The sequence below is a fragment of the Anser brachyrhynchus genome (genome assembly GCF_964034855.1).
Source record: "Anser brachyrhynchus genome assembly, chromosome: 7".
NCBI classification, from domain to species: domain Eukaryota; kingdom Metazoa; phylum Chordata; class Aves; order Anseriformes; family Anatidae; genus Anser; species Anser brachyrhynchus.
This window is the reverse complement of record NC_137701.1, coordinates 8,245,012-8,268,784: the sequence shown is the minus strand read 5'-3', so window position 1 is coordinate 8,268,784 and position 23,773 is coordinate 8,245,012. Positions and strand designations below refer to the sequence as shown.

Here is a 23,773-nt window from a genome sequence, read left to right as displayed (position 1 = left end):
GCAGATATGGAGAGTGAAATCCTTTACTGGCATAAGTCAGTTACGTAGAGAAGCTGTGGATGCCCCATCCCTGGAGGTGTTCAAGGCCAGGTTGGATGAGGCCCTGGGCACCCTGACCTAGTGGGAGGTGTCCCTGCCTGTGGCAGGGGGGTTGGAACTGGGTGATCTTTGAGGACTCTTCCAACCCAAGCTGTTCTATGAATCTATGATAAGTCAAAAGAATTTCACTGGCCTAACTGCTTTAGCAGTGCCATAATAATAACAATAACTTAAGCAAGTACCATACAATTTAGTATTGGAACTTCACATCAGGCAGCCGAGCTCTGAAGTAATGGCCTTGACAAATTTTCAGGGGGACCCCCTCCTCCCCCCCAACTTGGAAGAGTACTTTTATTTAATGGGAGATATGATAGTGAGTCTACCTTGGTTTGTATGAATTGGCCCAGCAGGATCCAAGTTAGACCAATAAAATGTACTTCTGAAACTCACAAGTATGTTCAAAAACGGACACTGCAATTTGTTTCCTAAAGGGCAGCTTAGCCTCAGGAAGGAGCTTTCTTCCCAGCAGTCTACAGCTGCGTTCAAAATAACATCTTTACAAGCCATGGAAAGTGACTAAAATTAAATGGTCCTCCACATTTCCATTTAATCTTACCCCTCTTTTCCTGCAATTTTCACAAGCAAAAACCACTGTGGCCCGCAAGTTTTAAAACTAACAATAAAACAATGTCCACAATTCACAAGTTGGCTTTGAAGGTTCCCTAGCTGGGATTTTACAGAGCACAAACACATGTTCTATGCACTTAGATACTGGCAGCTTTAATGAGATAATTTAAACAGATCAGCATCTATTTATAAGGGCAGGTTCTTCAACTATTGTCCATGAACAAATTTAGTTGGTCTGTATAACATCATTAAATAGTGCCTCCAATAGTGCTTTAATCAAAAGTTGAAAGCAAGAAATTTTCAGAGAATGCTCCAAAAATTTGGGAATTGATTTAAGAAATTCTGTACTGCATAAATTACACTTAACAGGATGGAAGAGAGTCATCCCTTTCAGGAGACAGTCAAAAAAAAAAAAAAAAGAAGAAGAAGAAAAAATATTATGTGCTGTCTACACTAACAAGAAAAAATATGTTAATTGCTTCCTGATGCAACATCCTGTTGCAGCTAAAAACTGCAGATGGTTATTTTCTTCCATCATTTGAATAAAATGCAAGCCTTTTGATTATATTTTATTCAAATGATGGAAGAAAATAGCAATCTTTCAGCAATTCTTTTGAACAGGATGAACATTAAAGCTGACCCAATGTTCTGACCAGGAAGGCAGAAATCTGAAGTCAGACACTCATCCGCAACCAGAAACAAAACTCATATCTAGCACCTTGAAAAACCATTACAGATTGCTTGTTGTCCATATGAAATATGGAACACAGAAATAGGTAAGGACTTTATTTTCTTATTCTCACATAGTAAAACCTTCACCAGACCTGGAGACATGTAAGCATTGAAAAGATGGAAACCCAGTCTTGGTCTCCTGTTTTAGTTCACCACTCATAAAATCACAATTTCTTAGCATACAGGAATCTTGTAAAGACATGTTGTAAGGGTTGTGGGAGCACTCAACTACTATAACTAAAGGAGCATATCTAGAATAGGGTGTGAGGGCAGGAGGAATGTGTCCTGGCACAGGAATTCCAAATTCAGAAGCACTGTGAACACCCCTTGCATGAGAGAGGATTTTCTGAACAACATGGGGCACAAGCTCCTTGTGATTGCTTACCTGAGGCTCAGTGAAACCTGAAGCAGCAGAAAGAGAAAGATGAAGATGTGACAGAATGGACAGGGATGGATTCACACCACAGAGAAACACATCACAAATGGAGAGAAATGAATCAGGCAGGCGATGCATAGCTGAAAAGAACACAAGTTACCACGGTCACTATCAAAACTTTACACAGTAGCAATACTCTCACATGCCTGTCCCTGCCTGTGAAACCGTTCACAAGTCCACCTTTAATATTAGACATACTTTATTGCTTTGCCTTTTGAAAATTATTTTTGTACTGCCTAAATTGACATGAATAAGAATCCACCACTTTCTTAACAAAATTTCAAGTACTCCCAATGGAGCTTTTCAACAGATAACCTGATTTGTACTAAAGGAGCAAAAGCAATGACTTGGGAGGGAGCAAATACAGAATGGATTTGGAAATTTATAGCATCACATTACTGTTCAAGTACAGCTGACTGTGGAGAGGTTTATGACCACAGAGTGTTTAGGTCCAGTTTTGGCTTCAAGGACAATGAATTTTATAAAACAAATCAACCACTAGTAATTTTCTTTTGCCCTCTTTTATACTCTGCAAGGCACTTTGAGCAAAAATTTATTTCCACTGGTCTCTATGAGAAAAAAAAAAAAAGGCAAAATAGCAACAATCTACTTCTGAAGTACATAAAGTAAATGCGTGTACTCTCAAAAGCTGCTGTCTGGATAGCTCTGTTTTGTCCATGAGGTTAAGTCTGGCATGAGAAGTAGCCAAGCACATGTACTGAAAACAGGTCATGAGTGAATTATTAAGCAAAGTCTAGGAGAATTGCCTCAAAAATATTAGTTCAAATCTCTCTGATTATGTGCAAAAACGGTCAAGTAAAATCCATGACACAACTCCTTGCTTCCATTCCCAGTCATCTGTTGTGGGGACCTGTTCAGTGCAATCTCTGATTTCCTTCCGGGTGCTATGTCCTCCTGTGGACAAACATTTCTCCTACCCAAACAGGGACATGGGAACAATGGAGCCCGCCTGAGGCCTCTGGTTACATGCAGTTAAGATACTGGAAAGCATTCCTGTTCTTGCAGCTTAGACTTTCCTTCTGCCCTCCCACTCCTTGGTAGGTCCTCTCAAACACAATCCTGCGGTAAAGCAGTGCCATTATGGCATTTCTATTAGGATAAGAGATACACGTTAGAACAGATCAGATCACACTTCTCAAGAATGTACTGGAGAAGCGGAATAGTGGTAAGCATCACTGCTAAACTCATCAAAGGAAAGCTCATGTTTTGCCACCTGAGTCATTTACGCTAGTCTAATTAGGATAATTTAGGTAATCTTTATAAAGTGCTAGACAGTGGCCCTTTGGAACCCTTTACAGAAACTTGACCAGACTGAAACATCGTATCATTTGCCGTCCAACCTCCAAAGTTTCTTATAAGGGAAAGAAATTCAGTTTTATTATTGCCCAGTCTGGATTTCAGCTAGTGATACAGAGATGAAACTGTCTGCAACGTATTATCAAGTGTCATTAAATGCTTGCAAAGCCATAAATTGCTTGCAGCTTTATAAAATTCAGTCAAGGATGGGTGGTGTTTCTGGGAAAATATGTTAACTACATGGTTTCTAATTCTAAGTAAATCCTGAGTTTAATGTATAAATAAATCATTATCTCCATAAGGATGTAGCCTTTGTTTCACTGTTCTCATTTCCTTAAGTCACTGTGGCAAACCTGTATAAACATCCAGGCTAATCAAAGATCTTTAAGTCCGTATAAGAATGGAATTTCTTGTCAAAATATGCATGAAAGAGTATGCTGAAAAAGTTTATGAAAACTGAAACTGGAGTATTTTGCCTTTAATTTTTTAGAGGTTGCCATAGCAACTAGACTGGATAAAATGAATTAAGCAGCTTTTAATTCACATCAAACCTGATTCCAACAATTACTTCAAAAGCCTGAAAACAGAAGTTAAAAAAACCAGAATGTTTTCTGCTGGGTGTGCTCTACTGAAATAAAATATGGGAATTTTCCATAACAGCATACATTGCCATTAAGTGGTACAGTGAGATGACAAGCTGTCATCTTTCGAAACCTGCAGTGCATGCGACTTCTTAACTTCCACATATCTCTAATACTTTGTAGAAAAAATGCCAGCTGAACAGGTACTTGAAAGTAGTTTCCAAAGTCTGTAATTTCAACAAGGTTTCCTTCATCTTTAGCTGCAGACTTTCTAGAAACTCTGATCCCAGAACCTTGGGCTCTCATTCAAATCCATAGCTACTCCATAATGATACCCCTGTGTACAGCACTTCACACAGCCCAAAGAAAATCTGCATGCAAAGCAATGAGAAAATGTAGAGAAAAAGACCAAATCATGGCCACTGGAATGACAGACTGAGGTTTAAGTTGTCTCATTCTCAGATTGCTGATGTTACAAGGAACATACAACAGAAGACAACAAGTGAAGGAGAAGGTGTGTATGCATTCCAATAGATGTCACAAATTTCTGCTTCATGGTATATAACCACTTTGTGCATATCTTCTGAAGGGGCAGTTTATTCGAGCCAGCTTATCTGGCTCCCTGCTACTAGGCTGCAGAATTACGAATTCACATAATGTAAAAATCTGTGCTTTGTATCAGGTCACACCCTCTCTGAAACCACACAGTAGAAGTCCAAGAAAGAAAAAAAAAAAGAATTTCAGGCAGCTATAGTATTACTCTTCTGCTCTGTATCACAATCCCAGTCACAAGTAGCAAGAAAAGGCCTTGGTCCAGAGTTTTCAATAATCTTGGGAAGTATTAGAAATTTTTCATAGCAGATACTGTGCTACAGTTCTGCCTTCACTAGATGATTGCAGACTGATAGCAAATACAGAAATACAGAATCTAAGTGCCTGACAATCTCCAAAGGCAACTTGTCAGAACTGAAATCCACCCAGAAATTAATTAAAATGTGCTGACGGTACTGACTTAAGAATACTACCAAATCCTCTAAAATTTTATAGTGCTTTATATGCATTTAAGTATTAATACTCTTATGTGCAGAGGCTGTAGTGAAATCAACACTTTATTCACTATAATAATTTTGATTCTACTGATTTTAAATGAGTCACTGTGGACCAACAAACACTATTCAGACTAGCCTTCATAGCCAGACTTTAACAAGGCTGCTCTCTTACCATGTGCTCTGGCCAGAGAGCTACCTTACACTGCTGCCCCTCACTGAAGCCATCTGCATCATTACATGGGACAGGAAACAGAGCGAAACTTTGTTTTGTAAAAGCCAGCCTGGGAAGTCAGAACAGACATCTCCAAATCGTTCACTTATATCAGTAGTTTCCAGTTGACTTCATACATAGGCACATAATAAGCCGGTCTGCGGCTTAAGCATGTGTCAAATTTAAAAAATAAATAGGACATTTTCAGACAATAAGGTGATAATTGTCAAATCCATGTTTTACAGGCTGATGCATAAGCACACAAAGTAACACATCCCCAGAAGGATTTTAGTGGCATACTGGACAGCAATGACTTCTCCCTGCCCATGCACAATGGGGTAGTAGTAGCCTGGCAGCCTTGAAGAATGATTTTGTCTTTGTGCAGCACGCAAAGCAGGAGTGACTATCTTCCCAAGCCATTTTCCAAGCTCACTGCAACCCTGACTGGTAGGAACCACTTCTGGCTGTGAGGCTGTACAACAGACTTCACAACCAGCAACTCCTTCCATAGCTTTCAGCCAGAGGGGCAACAAACCCTACCAGGAAGAGTGGGAACTAGTGAAGAAAGCATCTGTCCACTGGAAGAGAGACAGGAAGCAGTCCAAAGAGTAGAACTAGCTGTGATGTGATAGCAACAGTGACTTTTGGCCAATATTAAGGCAGACTTGCTGGGAGCTACAACCTAAGGATGCAAGGTTAAGAATGATGTAAAGAGTTGGTGCACAGAGTATATCACCCGCAGAACTATGAAGTAGACAAGACAGCACAGCTCAGAGCGTGGCGCTAGCAGAATGGGAGTCCATAGGTCTGGCATCTCCAGCAGGGAGCAAAAAAACTGAATATGAGTACAAATGGCACGACAGTTTAAGAGGCAAGAAGTGGCAAGTAGGAAGACAATGGGATAGAGGATGTGGATGCTTTGAGAGCAGTGGCTTTCAACCTTTCTCAGTTTGTGGACACCCAAAAACTTACAGAAATAGAAGAACACTGTGCAGACAAGTTAGAAATAACTGGATGGCTTTTCTTGACTGTCTTCGTCACACCCTCTCACAAGCACCTCAGAGCCCCACTGGCCCATGAACCACAGGCTGAAAGCCACTGCTTTATAAACAGAAGGGAGTGTTAAAAAAAGCAGCTGCAAGGAAAGGAAGGAATGAGGTACAGAAGAGGCACTCACTGTCAGGCAGGAGAGACTGAATTGTGTCACTTTTGTGTCTTAGATCTGCAAATTAGCAGTACCTGCATTTAAAAGCACACACAGCAGCATTTGAAGTTTTTTCCACTGACTGGCTCTAGTGACTAATAGTTTAATGTTGCCTAGTGTATTTATAACTCTATCAGAACTCCTGAGTGGAATTACTGTGCCTCCCCAGGTAGTCACTTAGTCTTCACTCCTTATTCTGAAGGTTAGTATTGACAGTAGGAGCAGAAGCAGAACAGCTGTGAGCAAAATTTGAAGTCTGACAATAAAAAGCTTTGTGCTAGCAATAATCTATTTGTGTGGAGCCGTGTAATAAAAAAAGATCCAATTTCTCTGCACGCTCATCCAGTCATGGGTGCTAAAACTCCAGCTGCTAACAGCACCACCCGTTGGCATTGCTATAAATGCTTTACCTGCTTTCTGCGTGGGCATGACTGACATCAGTGAATGACAACGGACCACCACGTATGCACATGCTCTCACTCAGCAGGTAAAAACAAACCAAAGAATGACTTACAAGATCTAGGGCTGCTGCCAAAATGGAGGCATCGGGGATAGTGCCTGGTTCACAGCAATTCAGGAGAAACTGAAAGCGCTTCATTCCTTGGCGGATTGCTCCCAGGTTCACAACGTTCTTGGATTTTCCTCCTTCTTGGTTGGAGATCAAATGATCATCAAAGCTATGGCAACCTAAAGAGGTAAAGAGTACAGAGGGGATTGCAGGGAGGGGTAGGGAGAAAGGAACACAGTCTCTCACCAACTAAAATAGTGGTACAAAAATCTTGAGGAGCACAGTCTTGGTCTAAATCCCTTCCTCACCTTGACGTACTAGCTTGAAGATAACAGGGCCATTTTTACACTGTTCATGACTTCCATGAAATAGGTGTACAGCGAGACAGATTCTGGTCTTGGTCACGCTGATGTCTGCCCAAAACAATGCCACCCTACCTGGCATGGAAAACCCAAACCTACTCCAACACAGGTGAACCAGAACATGACCCTTCCTCCCTGCTTCTTTAATACAGAAAATCATGCTTACTCTATCTTTTTCCTGAATACCCTCCTACCTTACTTGCTTTTCTATCAGCCTCAAACTTTAAAGTGGAGCATACATAAACCTAATTGCCCATATATTAAGTAATACTATATCATCTAACAGGTTATAAAAATCAGTAGTAAATATTATAAACGTTCCATGTGGAAATCACATATTGTCTAATTTTTACGCATACATCTTCTGCAATGACCAGAACACCCAAAGTGAGACTGGACTCTGTTTCTAGGTATCTTCCATCATTCCAGCCTCTCTCCCTTAAAGTGTATTGCATTGAGAATTAAGTTAGCAATTCCCTTTAGGGCTTCTTTCAAGCATGATTTCAAACTCCGTGTACTGAGGTCACATGGTAGATCGACAAATCCCATTGCAGATTGGAATTAATGCTTCCTAATGCAGAAGATCATTGTGCAGTCTGTACCCAGAGTTGAGAGAGTGACAGAAAGACACAGATGAGAAATCACGAAATAAGTTTTAAGGCCAAGGTGGCTGGCCAAAATAAGAATAGTCAGTTTCTGGGGCTTTTTGTCTTTATCTACAATACTCTCTCTGTTTAGGTGTGAAAGTACAAAAGGTTACAGAATACTGAAGGGTGAAGCACTGAAGAAGACAACACTGAGTGAAGAATTCAAGATTTGCTTTAAACATGGGTTTGGAAGACAAGAGGCAAAATGTCAGCTCTACAGGACTTTGTGACTTTTCCTTCATCAGGAAAGAACAATGACTGAAAATTCAAAGTCCCGTTGAGATTTCAGTTCCCAGCATTACTTAGAAAGCACTTATCCACTACAAATAGTCACAACAGAAAATGGCAACGTGTTATCTTCATTTTTCCCCTGATATCAAATATCAAGAGACTTCTTTACAACATCTGTGGTTTTTCTCTCTCAGTGAAGCTGTACATAGTTTTCCAGTAAACAAAATGTTCCTATGTTGGGAAATACTTCATCAAAATGGAACAAACAAACAAATAAAAAAGTAGAAAGAACAGGCAGAACACTTACATAAATAAGCAGGCACAAATACCCTTTTCTTTCAACTCCTCCTGTTTCCTTAGAGCCTGTAGAATCCTCCCTGAGCTTTCCTGCTATACCTGTTGTAACACTAACTCATGTCTGAGGTACAAAAAATGTTTCATAGGCAGAGCCCTGTTAGGGTTGTGCCTCTTATGAGATAAAGAACTGAAACTTGACTTTCTGATAAATAAAGGTTTGTCTAAGGCACCTCCCTAACACCCCACTATAAAGACCTTTATATAAAGATCACCTGGGGTCAGTGGTACTACCTAGAGTCAATCACTCCAGCCCTCTGCAGTCCCAGCCTTGCACTTCCGTTGATGCTTTGCAAGGGAATCCTTCAGAAGCAGCTGATGGTTGTCCTCTGCTACGCCTTGCTGTCAGCAGGGGAGCTCTCTCTGGCTTACAAAGCGTTAGTGTGACTTAACCCTGCAGGAATCTCACCCAGTGAGCCTCAAGATCATTTTCCAGCATAGGAGGACACTGGGTGTCCAAGCGCCCGCCCCCCCAGAGCTGCTTCCAGGGTAGATGCAAGATCGTCCCTTGGAGCAAGCACATGCTGTGATTCGCCCATACTGTATGGCTTGAACATCCTGGGCAACCTCTATGGTCACTGAAAATGTCTTCAGTAAGTGTCTGAAGAAACAGCAAGGCTCTCGTGTAAACATACGGTAACTCACTTCCGTATATATGCTGTGTTCTTAGTATAACGATCATTAAAGTAAACAATTTTTTATGCATGAATGTGCATATATTTATGTGTATATATATGTATACATATGCACACATACAGATATATACACAAACACATACACACGCACACAAATGCATACATACATATCTGACACAGACAGAATTTCCAGTTGTCCAGATGATGTATCACAATGAAGATTACAATTCATAAATGATGTGACAAATTATTTTATATGTTAAAATATCTGTATATTTACTTTCTGTGTTTTCTTTTTAAATTTGGCCTACTGTGTTAAAAAACCCAAAAACACAAGAGGAAGTACCACATGGAAAATTACGAGCACAGTAATGGCATAGCATCATGAATGTCAGGAATGGGAAGGCAGAAATATGTTCCAAAACAATACTTCAGTGTCATACCTTGAGGGATCTAATAGTACACCCATTCATCTTGACAGGCTTCTGCTTTCCTCTCCATAAACACATAAAACATGTTGATTTCTACGGAATACACAGAAGCACTGCAAATGTGAAAGCACTATATATGATCCTGTTCTACTGTGTCATAAATCACCTGAAAAGGCCTCACATTGATTTCAAAATGCACGTACATGTACATATACACAGGTATGTACAACTAAACTAATGTTTTTGCTAATGGTAAGTTGCACCGTTTTTATTATCCCATTTCTAATGCACTTGTATGTCAAAACTAAGCATGTGACATGTACATCTCTTCTCTCACAGGTATATAAAAAGTCTCAAGTTCTTGCCACTGATTAGACAAAATCCGATGTTATTCACAGAAGGCTGAAATGTGGACAACACTTCCAAAGTTCACAAAGTCAGTAACTAATGTGTCATCTGAGTTTTATATAGATTTAAGATCTGCCACACACATGGAGCAAGGCTATTGCTGCTCACAGGGCCAAGACTAAGTCTGTGTGATTAAATCAAGACAAAAGCACTCTAAACAAAAGCAAACTCACAGCGGTGAAAAATCAGCACTGTCAAGGTGAAAAAACAGTATTTCCTGCAAGAAAATATGAAGCAAATCACAATATGAGCGCCATAGAAACAGCTGTGGAAGTCTAAAGATCTTGCTGCCTGAGTCGTTTGTTCCCAGTAAGAGCTGGGACAAAAGATGGTGGAAGCATTTCACACCTGCTTCAGCGCAAAGTAGTGGATGAGGAAAACAATGCAATTCATTCTATTGTCAGGGTTTTCACCTTCAGCTAAATAATACAAAAAACAATAAACAATAAAAAAATAAACAATAAACAATACAAAAAGCTACTGGGCTGAGGCAACCTCCTTCTAGAGGAACATATTTTTAACTTGGGAGATGGGCTGAAAACCAGCACCAGTGTTTCTGCAGTGGTGGAATGATGACCAGTTTATGAGACATGCTCATCCTTTGCTAATACGACTTGCCTAAACAATGGCTTACACACATTGCATGGCAGGTCTGGGACAGATGATGGTAAAATACATGCAAAGCAGTGCCAAAGTGTAATGTCAGAAAATAAAAAACATAATGCCAGAGAATAGACCAGCTAATGTAAAGCTACAGAGGTCATGGTGAAAAAGAAAAGCTACACTTTTTCATGTGTTTTTGGGAGGCTTTTGTTTGTTTGTTTTGAAAAACAGGAATAGAACTTCAAGATACAAGGTTGTCTTCCTGACAACAAAGATGAACTCTGAGCCGAGGACATGAGCATGTGAATGGCTGCATGACATTTGAAAAGAGAATATATCATGACCTCATATTATTCATAAAGGCACTTTTTAAACATTGCTGATTTTGAAAACGCATTGCAATTAAATATACTTTTGTGGAAAGGAAAAGTAGTGTTATCATTATGTTGTGTGCTAAGAAAAAGGGACAGCATCCCTAAGGAATGGTATGCAGACACTAGACATGCAACACAGAAGAAAAGAGATAATTATAACAAGGTTTGTGCAGGGTTTTCCATTTCATCAGTGCTGATCTTTGCTAAAACTGTCAAATGGCCACAAATTAGAAAATAAAAAACAAAAAACAAAAGGACTGATGGAATACCCATTGCTATATAAGGCAATGAAAGATTTACACACCTAATTTCAAACTGAATCAGTGCTTTGAAGCAAGCATTAATTTTTCAAGTGTGTTGATCAAATTCAATTTGATTTAAGAAGCCCAAATGTTGTATTTGCATAATTTATTTGGATCGTCTGGAAAAAATGACTTTGCTAGAGGTTTTTCTAAATTAAAACAAAAGAAAGAAGGAAGGTAAAGAAAACAGTTACAGAGACTAAAAAGTCGGAGAAGGCAAGAATGGATACAAAAACTATGGAGAAAGCAGGAAAAAAGGGAAAGGGATGAAATACAGAAAGAAAGAGGTTAAAAAATAAAATAAAAAGAAAGAAAAAAGGAGACGAGAACCCTGATTTCTAACCATCTTTTTCTTCTGTGTGATGAAGCTTGGATGGGTGTCTTCGGCAGGTGCGCCATTTACCAAGACGCTTGAAGAAATTCTCCTCTTCATCTCGCCCATTGTCCAGGCCACCTCCTGGCCCCCCTCCTTCTGACAGCTTCACTGCGCTGGTAAACTTCACCTGAGCAAAGACAGAGGGCCAGGTCAGGCTGTGCCACGCCACCATCTCCTGTCTAAGCAAGAAGACCAAAGCGTCTACAGCAGTGCAGGAGTACAGTGGATCGCCATAGCAATACAAGTGGGTCTGCACAGACTTACGTAGGCTGAAGCACTTAATCTTTTAAGCTTTCTGCTTAAAGGATTGGTCTTTCACATGAGGCTGTAAAGGCACAAAGCATGGAGAAATGTGACCAACAGTTAAAACTTAAGTGTATTGACAGGGCCTGCACTTCTCTCTCAAAGAACAAAGACAGACAAGTACAGCGGAGGTTTAACCCAGTCTTCTTCGCATTCCAGAAGAGTCTACACGGAACTACTCACATACCACAGCCACCATCACCACATCCCTCGTGCAGAGGATCAGCTCCATTGTTCTTCCTGACAAGGTCTTAACACTTCGTGACCTTATCCTCTTTTACCAAGACTGCATTCTGAACTTCATTATCAGATAACTATACTCTTATCTCCCAAACACCCTGGTAACAACATCATACTCTTCAATGTTATACCAAATATTGGTAGTGCTTCATTAAATCTTCTCCTCAGTATTTTTCCAGTATTATAAAGTACAGGACCGCTTACACATTAAAAAAAAAAAAGGTGCCCAAATATAGCTTGTCTCCAGTCAATACCACTTTTATTTAAAGATAAGAGGAAAAGCTGCTGTTTTCCATAAGAATGTTCTCACTTGCATGAAGCTGGGGGACACCACGTGCTGCATCTGCTGCAGAAGGTAGTGCATCAGCATTTAGAGACAGACAGGATTTGGAAATCCTGCAACAAGGAATGGCAAAAGGTGGAGCTCTGCCACGCTTTTTCACAGACAGAAGTGAGTAATAGACTGGTAGAAGAATGAACACACACCCTATTACATAGAAGCTCTTTTTTTCTACTGTGCAAGGACTGGGGTGGAGAAGACGTAAGAGTATAGGGGGGAAATAAAAAAGACATTCTTGCTTTCAGAGAACAGCAGTGCTGTAATGTGCATTGCCAGGACAAATACTTTCCTCCTTGCCCTTACTCTGAGGACTCTTTATACTTGACACAAATACTTATGTATTACTCTAAGAAGTGGACAGACACCTAAATGTGAGACTCCCTTACAGTGCTGAAGTCCAGTACCAAATTCTGATGTTCTTTGTTCTGAAGACTTCTGTCACATTGGCTACAATGCCAACCCTGATAAGAGTGTTTCCTTGGACAGCTACAAACAGTCAGATCCTGTCCTTACAAGCTCTCTGCAACTGAGTCTAATGCATTTACCTTGGAACTCTGCCTGATGAAAGACAAACGGTCAACGGAGCTGATATCTAGGAGATCTTCCACCCCGTCAGCCAGGCCAGAGAGGGAGGAGCGCTTCAGCCAGTTCCCTGTTGCAGAATAAGCTACTCAGAACAGTTCTGAAAATGCTTCCAAACAGAATTGATTTATTAGCAATTGTGCACATATCCTCTGAAACAGCCATGACAGGATATAGGAAAAGGGAAGGAAAGGGGAGGAAACCGTTTAATGTTACATGCATTAACTACCATGCAAGGCTGGGTTCTGAGATCTGTAAATGATGTATGTTTTATCTATCAAATGCTATTTGGATTATTTCTCTTCAATGCCTAGAAGATTAAGCTACTAGCAAACTATGGAGAAACGGATTGTGTGTTCTGTTTTGCCACAGATACTCTCTGCTACCTTTGGCAGATTGGATATGTTTCCCTTTGCCTCAGTTCTCCATTTGCAAAGTGGAGAGAGTGTGCAGCATTCCCCACCTTGTCTTGGGAGAATATACAGTATACTTGGACAATAAGGAACTGTGTTACAATATATCTTAAGACAGATATATCTATCTGTGTTTCTCTGCACATGCAGTATGTATATAGAACATGAAGAGACATACATTTACCTATGGGGAGTTTGAGTTTCTTTCGAAGGGAGATTCGTCGGGAACGGGAGCGGGAGCGCCTGTCCGTAGTGGTTCCAGAGTGAGCAGTGGTGCATTCGGATGTGTCCTGCTCAGACTGACTGCTGGTATCACTTGCTGCACTCTGTGACTTGAACATCTTTCGCCAGAAGTCCTTGCGTCCCAGAACAGCGCCTTGGATTTGCTCATCACTGGAAGAAAAGGGATGCAGAACACGAACTGAACTTCAGTGAAGTTTGGATGCTCAGGGGAATGAGGCCTCCTTCCCACAGCCCCCTCCTGACCTCTCTATTCTTTGAGGTTGTTACATTTTGAATTCCAAACATACTCTTCTCAGTGGGACATAATCAAGTTTGACAACTTGCTCAATATTGTTCAAAGCACATAATAACAATCTTTTCTACCCTGAAGAGCTTGCCCACTGAACAGGTCATTCCAATTTTCTGTTCCTAAAAGTGAAAACCAAATCATCTTCTTTAGGTCAAAACGACCCATATTGACAAGACTACACTGGTGCTTTCTACAAGTGTGTGTACTGAAGAGCTTTAGAACATCATGATAGCCGTTTGTGAATCTGTTGGAGTCACAATTCTCATTAAGTTATTGGAATGGGGACAGCATATTTTGCTGTATTCTTGCAATCTCCTATGGCTGTGGCAGGGCTCAGAGAAGAACAGCTTGCTGTAATTCTGCACAATAAAGGCCTTTCTGTTATCCTTGCAGTCTCAGCAAGGGAGAGACTTTGCAGGCTCAGATAATGCCAGAGAATACATAATAATAGAGCTCAGGCCCTTGTGCAAGCAATGTCTTCTTACAGTGCATCTCAAAACACTTTAACAAGACAGACTGGTATTCAGAGGCACGGAGAAGTTAAAAGACTTGTCCAAAGTAACTTAGGAGACCAGTAGCTATTCATAAAATTTTCTAAAATTCTTAGGAATACCAATTAAGTTTACTTCAATATTAAATGGTATGGTTGTTTGGACAGCAGAGACTTCAAATATGCAATGCCTTACAGCAGTTATCTATATGCCAATTATTTAATATGCAATGCACTAATCCCAGATGGAGGCTGCTGGCAATAATGCAGTGAAATAGTATTTACTTACTGTTCTGGAGTTTGCATTGGGCGGCTTGAGATGTAACTGCGACATTCATCGGGTGCAGCTGATGCCTGACCTTTGTCAATGATGATGCTTCCCACCTCGGACCTATACAGACAATGTACATCATCAGCTAAAGTGAATGGATGGTCCATCCTGTGGTCATCACACAGCTACACGACACAGAAATCAGCACTGCTGAACACTGAAACAGCTTTACAGATGCACCATCTCTTCAGTAACTTACTGCCACTCTGTATGTCATTCTTGAAAAAGGCACCGGCCCTTAGAGGCAAAGTCAAGGTTTTTAGGAGCTTTTCAGCTTTCTTAATCCTCCTTCACAGCATTTTAATAAGGCAAGCCTCAAAGCACAAGAAAAAATTTCTTTTTGATAAAGAAACATGTCAGGTTTAGATTTCTTTTGGGACTTGTTTCGTATACCAGGGTTTACCTGTCAGATAAGCAACACTAACCTCCTCAGGATGTGACACACATTAAAAGCTATGTTCATGCAGTGCTGTGGGACTGACACTATGCTTTTTACTTCTTTTAGCCTTTTCTCTCCCCAGTGTGTCCACTGTGCTGTTCCCTTCAACATCTTCTATGCAAGGGTTAACATCTTTTATTGTAAATCTATGACTGTCTCAGTTCATTAAATTTTAAAGAAGGCTGCTGCCATAGGACAGTTCTGTGCATCAGGAACTAACATAAGCTCTGAAGAGAAAACACACAAGCCCTCGGACTTTTTGCATTTGTGTTCATTGCATATAGTCATATAGCCATATGCAAATTAATCATTTGCCTTCTCCCTCCCAGACACCAACCTTTTGCTCCCTGAAGGTTTCTGCTCTTGCTCTGTTTCCTCTGTTTTTTTTCCTGGTATTAACTTTTCAGCACTGTCCAACAGGGCGCTGAGTGCTACTCTCCGAAAGACATTCCCATGAGCCTCCTTGATAAACTGGACAAGCTGACGGATATCACAGTACAAGCCCTGGGTAGCACGACATCACGAGGAGAAAAGAGAATTCAGTTTGCAGTTTGTGAGGAAGCAGTGAGAATTAATAGTTTGTAAGGTACTTCAGCAGGCCACTACTTCCTTTGGTTGTTGTCTGATGTCTCCGTGCGCAGGGCTTGTGTTTTCTGGCTGAGATCAAAAACTGGCAAAGTTGCCATTTAGTGTGCTCTGAAGAAGCAGACAGTGAGGAGCATTATTGTTATGGAACATGCTCTGCAGCGGGCTGAAGCAAATGTAGGGGGATCAGAGGCTAGATGAGGAAGCTGCAAAGATGGCTTAAAGCCTGTTTTATCCCATTCATCTAGCCCATAACCTTAAAAAGCATGAAAAAGCCAAGTGAAGGGGTGGGAGGGAAAGCATAGTGCAAAAAACTGCATGTTTTGTTTCAAAACCAGTGGGTGTCTTGGAATTTTTCTTAATTATTTTAGAGCTCTACACCATGGGAAGAGAGAGGAGTGACTCATTCCCCAGCTTACTCCTACACTCAAGGCTCTTTTTAGTTCTGAACATTCATACAGATCTGTGATGTGGCAAGTCATCTCTACCTCTGAGGTCAAGAAGGTGGAGGGAAGACTTACAGGATCTGGTTTTCAGTCTGTGAACTTTGCCAAAAGAGCCTGCATTATTCTGAAAGTTCCCAGCCTAGGAACTTCCTAACAAGCCTTCAACAAAAAAAAAAATTGCTATGCTCATGGTATTTGACTACAGTGAATTCTTTCTTCACTGCGAAGCCTCACTGGTCACACCCAAGTGAAAAAGTAACTTTGCAGATATGAAATCAGCTGCTTACCAGGTTTTCTGGGCTGTGCAGCTCATGTGTAGTAGAAGCACAGCGAGTGATCAACGACTTGAACATGGCGCTCACAATAATACCTTCCACGTTCTGTGCTGTAGACTTGTTGTCCACTGTGGTGAAGTTATTCCCAAATCCAGCCTTGTCTGTGAAATTCAAGTACAAGCAAACACCCTGGTTAAGAATGTTTTAAAAAAGATGGCTTAAATATAATTGTTACGGTATTTAGATATACAAGAAAAGGGCAGGTCCCTGTCTAAAATCTTATGCTCAGTTCTGGCAATCTCACCTCACAAAAAATAAGGCAGAAAGGAAGTGTAAAATAAATGAAAATGATGAAGTCTTCCCAGAAATAGTAGTATGAAACAGGATCAAGAAGATTAGAGCAAGTCAGGCTTCCATTTATCCACATCTCTCACTTAGAGATGTATAAAATAAGACATAAAATTTGAAGAAAACCTCTAGCACTTCTATTTACTATTCTAAAGAATAAGAGATGTTTGATTAAATGGAAAAGTGACAATACCCATGAAAAGAAAATCTTCTGAACTAGAGGAACGCTGTTCTTGCAAGGTGAATAAGGAGACCAAGCTCTCAAAGATTCAAAAAAGCATTACACGTTCATATGACAAGAAACATCTCAGTTTTATTAGGTGAAAGGAAAAACTTTCAAAAGCTGCATGAGCTGTCACTCTTCAAAGCATAAGCATGTCAATAATTAGTGAACATTGAGGAAGTTTTCCATGGGCATCTCCTTCACAAAAGCCTGCTACATTGATTTTTTGATGCTCTCTCTGAAATGCTTGTGATCAGAGAGAGGCTAACAGACAAGACAGACTCCTTGAATACCTGGGAACAGTTATTTTTATTCTGTAAACAATCATTGTTAATTACTGTCATAAACAGTGGCCAATCAGAAATGTCTGGTCATTTAAATAGCATCCTAAATAATTTTCCTAACTAAAAAAAGAAAATAAAAAACATATACATGCACACACACAGTTGTATTGCAGGCATGCACATCTGTGTGTTCATATTCTTGTTTTTTTCAATCTGTTCTTGCTTTTTCCTGCCTCACCTGAGGCACCATGAAGGGTTTTAATGCTCAATTATATCTCCATTCAGAATAAACCCTGGATTAAACAGGCCATTTCAGCTGGCGCCTGGTCATGTCATGAGATAGCAAAGTTCCTTCCTGAGGCATAGTTGAATGAAGATATTTTCTTTCAAGAGCCATGATCAACAGGTAGGATGAATCAAAAGAGATGCCTTCAATTTCAGGTGCACTGGGTAATGCCAGTTCACAGTATGAGATCACCAGGTGGTCAAATCAGAGGAGTTCCAACTCCGCTGACCTGCGCTGGCTGAGGATATGGTCTGTATATTCTGAAGATTTACATTCACTTTTTTTATTTATTTTTTTAAAGGCCAAGAAAAAGACACGGCTTCTTTCTGACAGTAAAGTTTAGGAACATTCAAGTGAGTGTTGTTGATGCCAGCTGTACTTACTGTCTGTGACTGGCTCCATGCAGAATCCTAGTAAAGCATGCAGGAAATCCACCACATTATTGAGAGAATCCCTGTTCACATAATCCCTCATGGTCTGCCGGAACTGCATCCTATCCAGTTTGTACAGCTTTGTGAGGCAGTTCTGAGCCTGCAACGACATCCATCAAATCATATCACATCACATCAAAGTACAGGTCTAAGTTTCGCTAATAGCAGCTGGGTATTCTGGGGTCCCTTTCTGCTCTAGCTAAATAAGTGCTCTGCTGTGCTGTCTAAAGTAACCTAGGATCCAGAAGGTTTAGGTCCTGTAACAAAACACAAGGTTTGCCTCTGAAGCAAACAAGAAATTCAGCACAAGGCGAGAGTGGACCAGTATGGGTACCACTGTTTGGAGGTGGTGGTGAAGCCATTCCCAGCCAGGCCTCAAGGCCTCTCTTCTTCCCACCTCCTCCGCCAAGGTAAAATCCCACTGAACAGGAGTGAAGGAGGAATGTAACGCCTCGGTCAAGGCTTATTGCCTTGAAACAAGTTCTTAGCCTCAAGCATGACTTTCAGCCAAGGCTCAGACCCAAGCCTGCACCTGCACCCTGTGACCAATTTATATCATGCAAAACATTAGCTTCATATTTAAAAGCTACTAACTGTCAACTTTTTATCAGAAAAGTACCCATCCTACTGGGACCCCAAACAGGATGGAATTAGTGAGTCTGAAATATCAGCTCTACGGGGAGCATCAACTCTTCTGCTACCTACAAAAGGGTGCTTAGCTTTCTAGTAAACTCAGACGTGATTGTGCATGCAGTCAACACAAATGGTGCATGCAAAGCAGTCTGGCCAGACAAAGACACAGAAAAAGCAGAAGACTTTGACACGTAGGAAAGTCTCTTCCCATAAAGACCTCAGTTCAATGAGCCTGATAAGAACCTTGGCTCCAAGAGACCTGTTCATTTATGCCTAATGTTATGCATAGGCCTGAATGTTCTGCTGGCTGAGCTCCAACACAATGTAAAAGCTTTAACTGACACCCTGATGAATATTGGTGTATATTCAACCAGCGCTCTATACAGAACCTTTCTGCTGTTACCACTGTGACTCTTACCCCATCGAGTCTCCCTGTGTCCACAATTAATATCGCTGCTGCAGGCTCCTTAGTAACCAGGAGTCAAGCTAACAGAAGAAGGGTGCATGATATGGAAGCAGTCAATCCAGCTCTGAGCCATCTAGCTCAGATCCCAGAACCAAATCGCAGCTCCGTTGGCATGGCTCAGGCTAACCAAAGCCATGGAGAAGCACCTGGTTCTCACCCCCAGTGTGGACGGGGGTAAATTCTCATTACAGTCATCAAAAATGTTCTCTGCAGCAAGCACAGAAGGCAAGGAGGAGGCATGTGCTGGAGAAAGCTTTTGGAAGGCTCCCATTTGACAGGGCATTGGGCTGATCTCAGGAAGTCAAACTCCTCCAGATGAAGTCAAAATGTCTGGGTTACATCCTGGGTGCTATCCGCTGCCTCAATTTTGGCAGAATCAAAAGTGTAAGGAATCAATGGTAACCATTCACCCTGGCATTCAACAAGCCACGAGCCTTCTGCTTCCTCGCAGTACATGAGTATGCCTGCAAGCACAGTGCACTCCAACTATCGGGAGCTTATGGAGCAGCCCAGCAGCAACTAGTCATAATTGCCATTAGGGAAGATGGACGTAACGACGTCTTGGACTTCTCAATTCAGATATGCAACCCACAATAGCGGCATCTCTTGTAAACAGCATACTGTGTTGGCGTACCACCAATATAAAAAACGACTTAGAGCAGCACACATGGAGCTTTGCTCCAATGTTTGTGTGCCTCTTCAGACAACCTATCCACTGGGGTGCTGAGAAGCACCCTGGGTCGCAGGTGTGCTCTTAGCAAGCCCCAGGGTCTGGAAGGTAACGAGATATGAAAATCTGCTACAGCTGGGCTGCAACACAGTCTGTGAGCTCAGACAAAGAGCAACACATCTACTGCCAGTACAGAAAAAGCTACAGAGGGGGCAGACAGCAATCTCAGCAGCTGATGTCAAAAGTACAAAGGGGACATTTTAATGAGCTTTAATTTTCTTACATTCTCCCGGAATACCTGGTGTCTCAGGCGATCTCCGGAGAGCCCTCGGTGTCCTTCTCCACAACCATAGGCACAACCCAGGGACTTGACAATTTTTATCAGCATTGTGAGGGCCAGCCTATGGGTGCTGACAGATGGACCTTCATCCTGAGAATCACAGAAACTCAGTGTGAAACCCCGGCACAACCACTGGCATTTTGTTACCATTTTACTTTTAAAAAATTGCTGTCCATTTCTCCTCCCAGACATTTCCTTACAAAGTTGTTATTCTTAAAATGCATACTGCATAGGGGACTAGCCCCCTCCCTTTCAACTCCTGTCAAAAAGCCACGTTATAAATGCAAAGGCCCCTCCATGTTGCTGTGAATACTATTCAGCACTTACCTCAAAAAAATATGCCTGAAAAGAGTGAGCTGGTTAGCTTGGGCAGAAAAACAACATTTTTAAAATGCCTTCAGTATTATACTACTATGAATCACAACTTTGGAGGTCAGCAAAAGCTCCTCTTGGCCAATTCTCACAGCAATACTGAAAAATTTATGATTTCTGGTCATCAAAGAAAAACTGTGCTCACACTCTGGATTCTGTTTTTTCTTATAAGCCATGCACAGTAAACAAAAATCATTGTGATTGAGGGTTTCAGGCACTTTGACGGGATACTGAAAATGCCCATGCAAGGCTCACAAGCTCTGCTTCTGGCAGTTGCTTCACTGGAGTAGTTACAGTGCTTAAATTCCCAATCACGTTGCTTCAGCAGAACCTTGGCGAGCACCAGAAGAAAACAAATTAAATTGTCATTGTTGTGCAAAGTAAAAGGAGGGAAAACAGAAGGGCAATTGCATACACACACATCCTCTATCTTAACAAACACCACATTCCAAAATGGTATAAAGGCAAGCACGACAAACCTTTTCTTGTTTTTTGTCATTTTTCTCATAGGGCCCTCCTCCTCCACCACCACCTCCATCACTTCCACCTCCACCTCCTCCACCACTTCCACCACCTGCTTCTTCTCCATCTCCAGCTCCGCTGACTGGGGGAGGCCCAAATCCACAAGCTGAACCTCCGGAAGCAGCCCCTTTGAGTTGGAAGGATCCTTCACTTGGTCTCTTTTCAGGGGCCTCATTTTCCTTGTTCTCACTCTTCCTCCGTACCTTCTCTACACATGGCACCACACCAAGCTGAAGTAAACACTCCACAATGTTCAGTGCCACATCACAAATCCTGGAACTGATGTCATGATTCAGGACTAAGTAAACAGCCTTCAGGACCACCTGGTAGATTCAAACATCATATTTACAGTCAGATTTGTTTGCTCTCCTAGTACTATTCGGTGCCTGGAGTTCTAGGCACAGTACAATCTCAAAATGAAAAACACACAACCCTCAATCCCAAGAGCCTACAATCTAGGTGTAGACAAGAAACCACAGGTTGGGCACAGTCAGGCAGAAAGGTAAACCATGAGATGACATCTGTGAGCCTGAGAACACTGCTTCAGTGCACCAGGAGCTGTCAAGTCATCATGAGAAAATGCAGCAAAGGTGAGTTTTAAGGTGCCGTTAAGGTGCTTATTCAGTTTTATACTGTTTTACAGGGAATTTGGTGCATGCTCCAGGAACACAGCAAGTAAATGATATCACTTAAGGTTTGATGTGTGCATTCCACATGCACATGCACTCCTTGCAAGGAGTAATAGGAGTTGCAGTATCTCAGAGGAGGCTTTTATGATATGCACAAATGTATCTGACTGACCTTTATGTACAGCTGAGAGAAGTCATATAAAGAGGTGGAGGAAAAGCCCGTCAAAACCCTGATCTCAATGGTACAGCTATATTGACAGAAGAGGGACCTGGCTTTCCTCATTCCTTGCCAATTACCGAGAGATCCAGCATGCCGTTCTTGTGGACAAAGTTGTTGGTTCCATCAATGTGGTCCGTATCCTCCAAGCAACTGTAATTGATGCAGGAGTCTGTCAGGCTCCGCGGGAGGTTGGCACACGCAAGCGGCTCGTGCGGCATCTCAGGGATGGGCACCTGGTTGCAAAGCTTCCTCATGTGCTCGCTGAAGAAATCGGCATAGCCCACATTGAACGAGGCCAGGGTGGTGTTGAAGGTGGCCACCGTGATGGTGGAGATCTGGGACCGCACTGCAGGGAGGAAAATGGCTACCTGTGAGTTTCCATCTCTAGAGTTATAATACAGCAAATAGAGGCTGTGCTTGTTTACAAGAAAGGTGCAGCTCTTAATGCACTTTGTAATGCCGAAAGGCAAAACAGCCTCCTAATTCCTATCATGGGTACAGGGATGAAAGCAAAGATTCATTTCTTCCTTTAAGCCACTGCACAGTAGAACACCAGCAACGTTGCTCTAGCAGTATAGTTCCATGGCAGCTTACATTGATCTCAGTCTACTGGGCAGCTAAGCACACCAGGGAGCTCAGTTTAAATTTAATCCAAAAGGGGGATTAGATTTTTGGCTAGCTTTGCTCTCTCTACTGGTGAAGTGCCTGGTGTCAGAAGCAGCTGCACCACTGCAAGGGGAAGAGGAAGGACTCTGCAGCTGGATGCAGGAGTGCAGGTAGGGTAAGAACAGCACCAATTCAAAACAGCTTTCTAAGTCACACCAGCTTGAAAGATCTCATCATACCAGTTAGAAAAAAAATAAAGGAGCAGTATGCTCCTAACACTACCCGTGGCAGTCTAAACCATCTCCAAAATGTAAAAATGACTGATGAGAAAGGCAGTGTGGCATCTAAGCTCACAGTGCCCAGAGAAAGGACATCATGACATAGCTAAGCTTAACTTTAAATTGGTCAGCTCAGGCAGTGACAGCCTTTTGGCAACACAGGCTAATTTTTATCAAGGATTCACTGTGGTGTTAACAACTCATGATGAACTCCAGGCCATGGTATGAGTAATTTCCTACGCTTGGTGCTTTGTAAGTAGGTCTACACACTCTGTAGTGTAGAAAGACCCCATGTGTCCCAAAGTGTTGACTGGACTACCTTCTCTGAGGCAGTACAGTAACAGGACTACAGAATAACAAAGAACTTCTGTCTAAGGCTAATTAATATGTTCTAATTAATAAAATAGCATAAATTTGAACATAGTCTTCAAGGACTGACTCAACAGTGGACTAGCTACGTTTTGCAAATAACAACTTGCCAGAGCAGTGGTTACATTTCCTTTGCGTAACCTGTGCAACCCTGCCAGCACTGAACGAGCAGCTTTTTATTAAGATAAATGTTCTAAGGTCAATGGCATTACCTTGAACCGGGCTACAAATTGGTCAATGATTAGGACAGGAAGTAACTGCTGTACCTAATGTGACATCAGGATTACTTGCTGGCATGTGTGACTTTTTAATGGCAATCACCGACATTTATATGGTGAAGAGAACAATAATGAAAATATGGAATTAGGAAACTTTGTTCCCGAGCTATAAAGTTTTATGACTATCTACGGTTAGCTATTTTTTTGTTTCATTGAGGTTTTGCTTAGTTTGTTTTGAAATGGGTAACAAAAATCCATTACTAAGACCTACATAAAATATCTTTTCCTGTACTGCACCTTTATTTCATTATCACTGGAAGAGCTGACTGCTGGATGGGATGCACAGAGGCAGAGAAGGAGGACTAAAGACTCTTAATTTACATCCATGGAGGCCTGCAGCATGTGTCCACGACTTCTCTTGAGCAGCTACATAGGACATAACTAATTTTTCATCTCTGACTGTGTGCCAGCCAGA

The 23,773-nt window shown here is 41.5% G+C and overlaps 1 protein-coding gene across 14 annotated transcripts in view; it reads right to left on the bottom strand.

The window, feature by feature from the left end:
- Positions 1-23,773, bottom strand: part of UNC80 (unc-80 homolog, NALCN channel complex subunit) — a 128,936-nt gene that overhangs the window by 77,860 nt on the left and 27,303 nt on the right. For 6 of the 14 annotated variants that reach the window (XM_080598924.1, XM_080598935.1, XM_080598930.1 and 3 more), the window contains exons 12-22: positions 21,905-22,173; positions 20,936-21,301; positions 20,028-20,174; positions 17,928-18,075; positions 16,416-16,564; positions 15,435-15,601; positions 14,617-14,718; positions 13,484-13,698; positions 12,856-12,962; positions 11,395-11,554; positions 6,711-6,883 (exon numbers count right to left, since the gene is read on the bottom strand). In XM_080598924.1, the coding sequence (XP_080455050.1) occupies positions 6,711-6,883; positions 11,395-11,554; positions 12,856-12,962; positions 13,484-13,698; positions 14,617-14,718; positions 15,435-15,601; positions 16,416-16,564; positions 17,928-18,075; positions 20,028-20,174; positions 20,936-21,301; positions 21,905-22,173 (2,003 nt within the window). The remainder of the gene's footprint in view (positions 1-6,710; positions 6,884-11,394; positions 11,555-12,855; positions 12,963-13,483; positions 13,699-14,616; positions 14,719-15,434; positions 15,602-16,415; positions 16,565-17,927; positions 18,076-20,027; positions 20,175-20,935; positions 21,302-21,904; positions 22,174-23,773) is intronic. The other 8 variants (XM_080598936.1, XM_080598926.1, XM_080598928.1 and 5 more) reach the window with 6 other exon arrangements.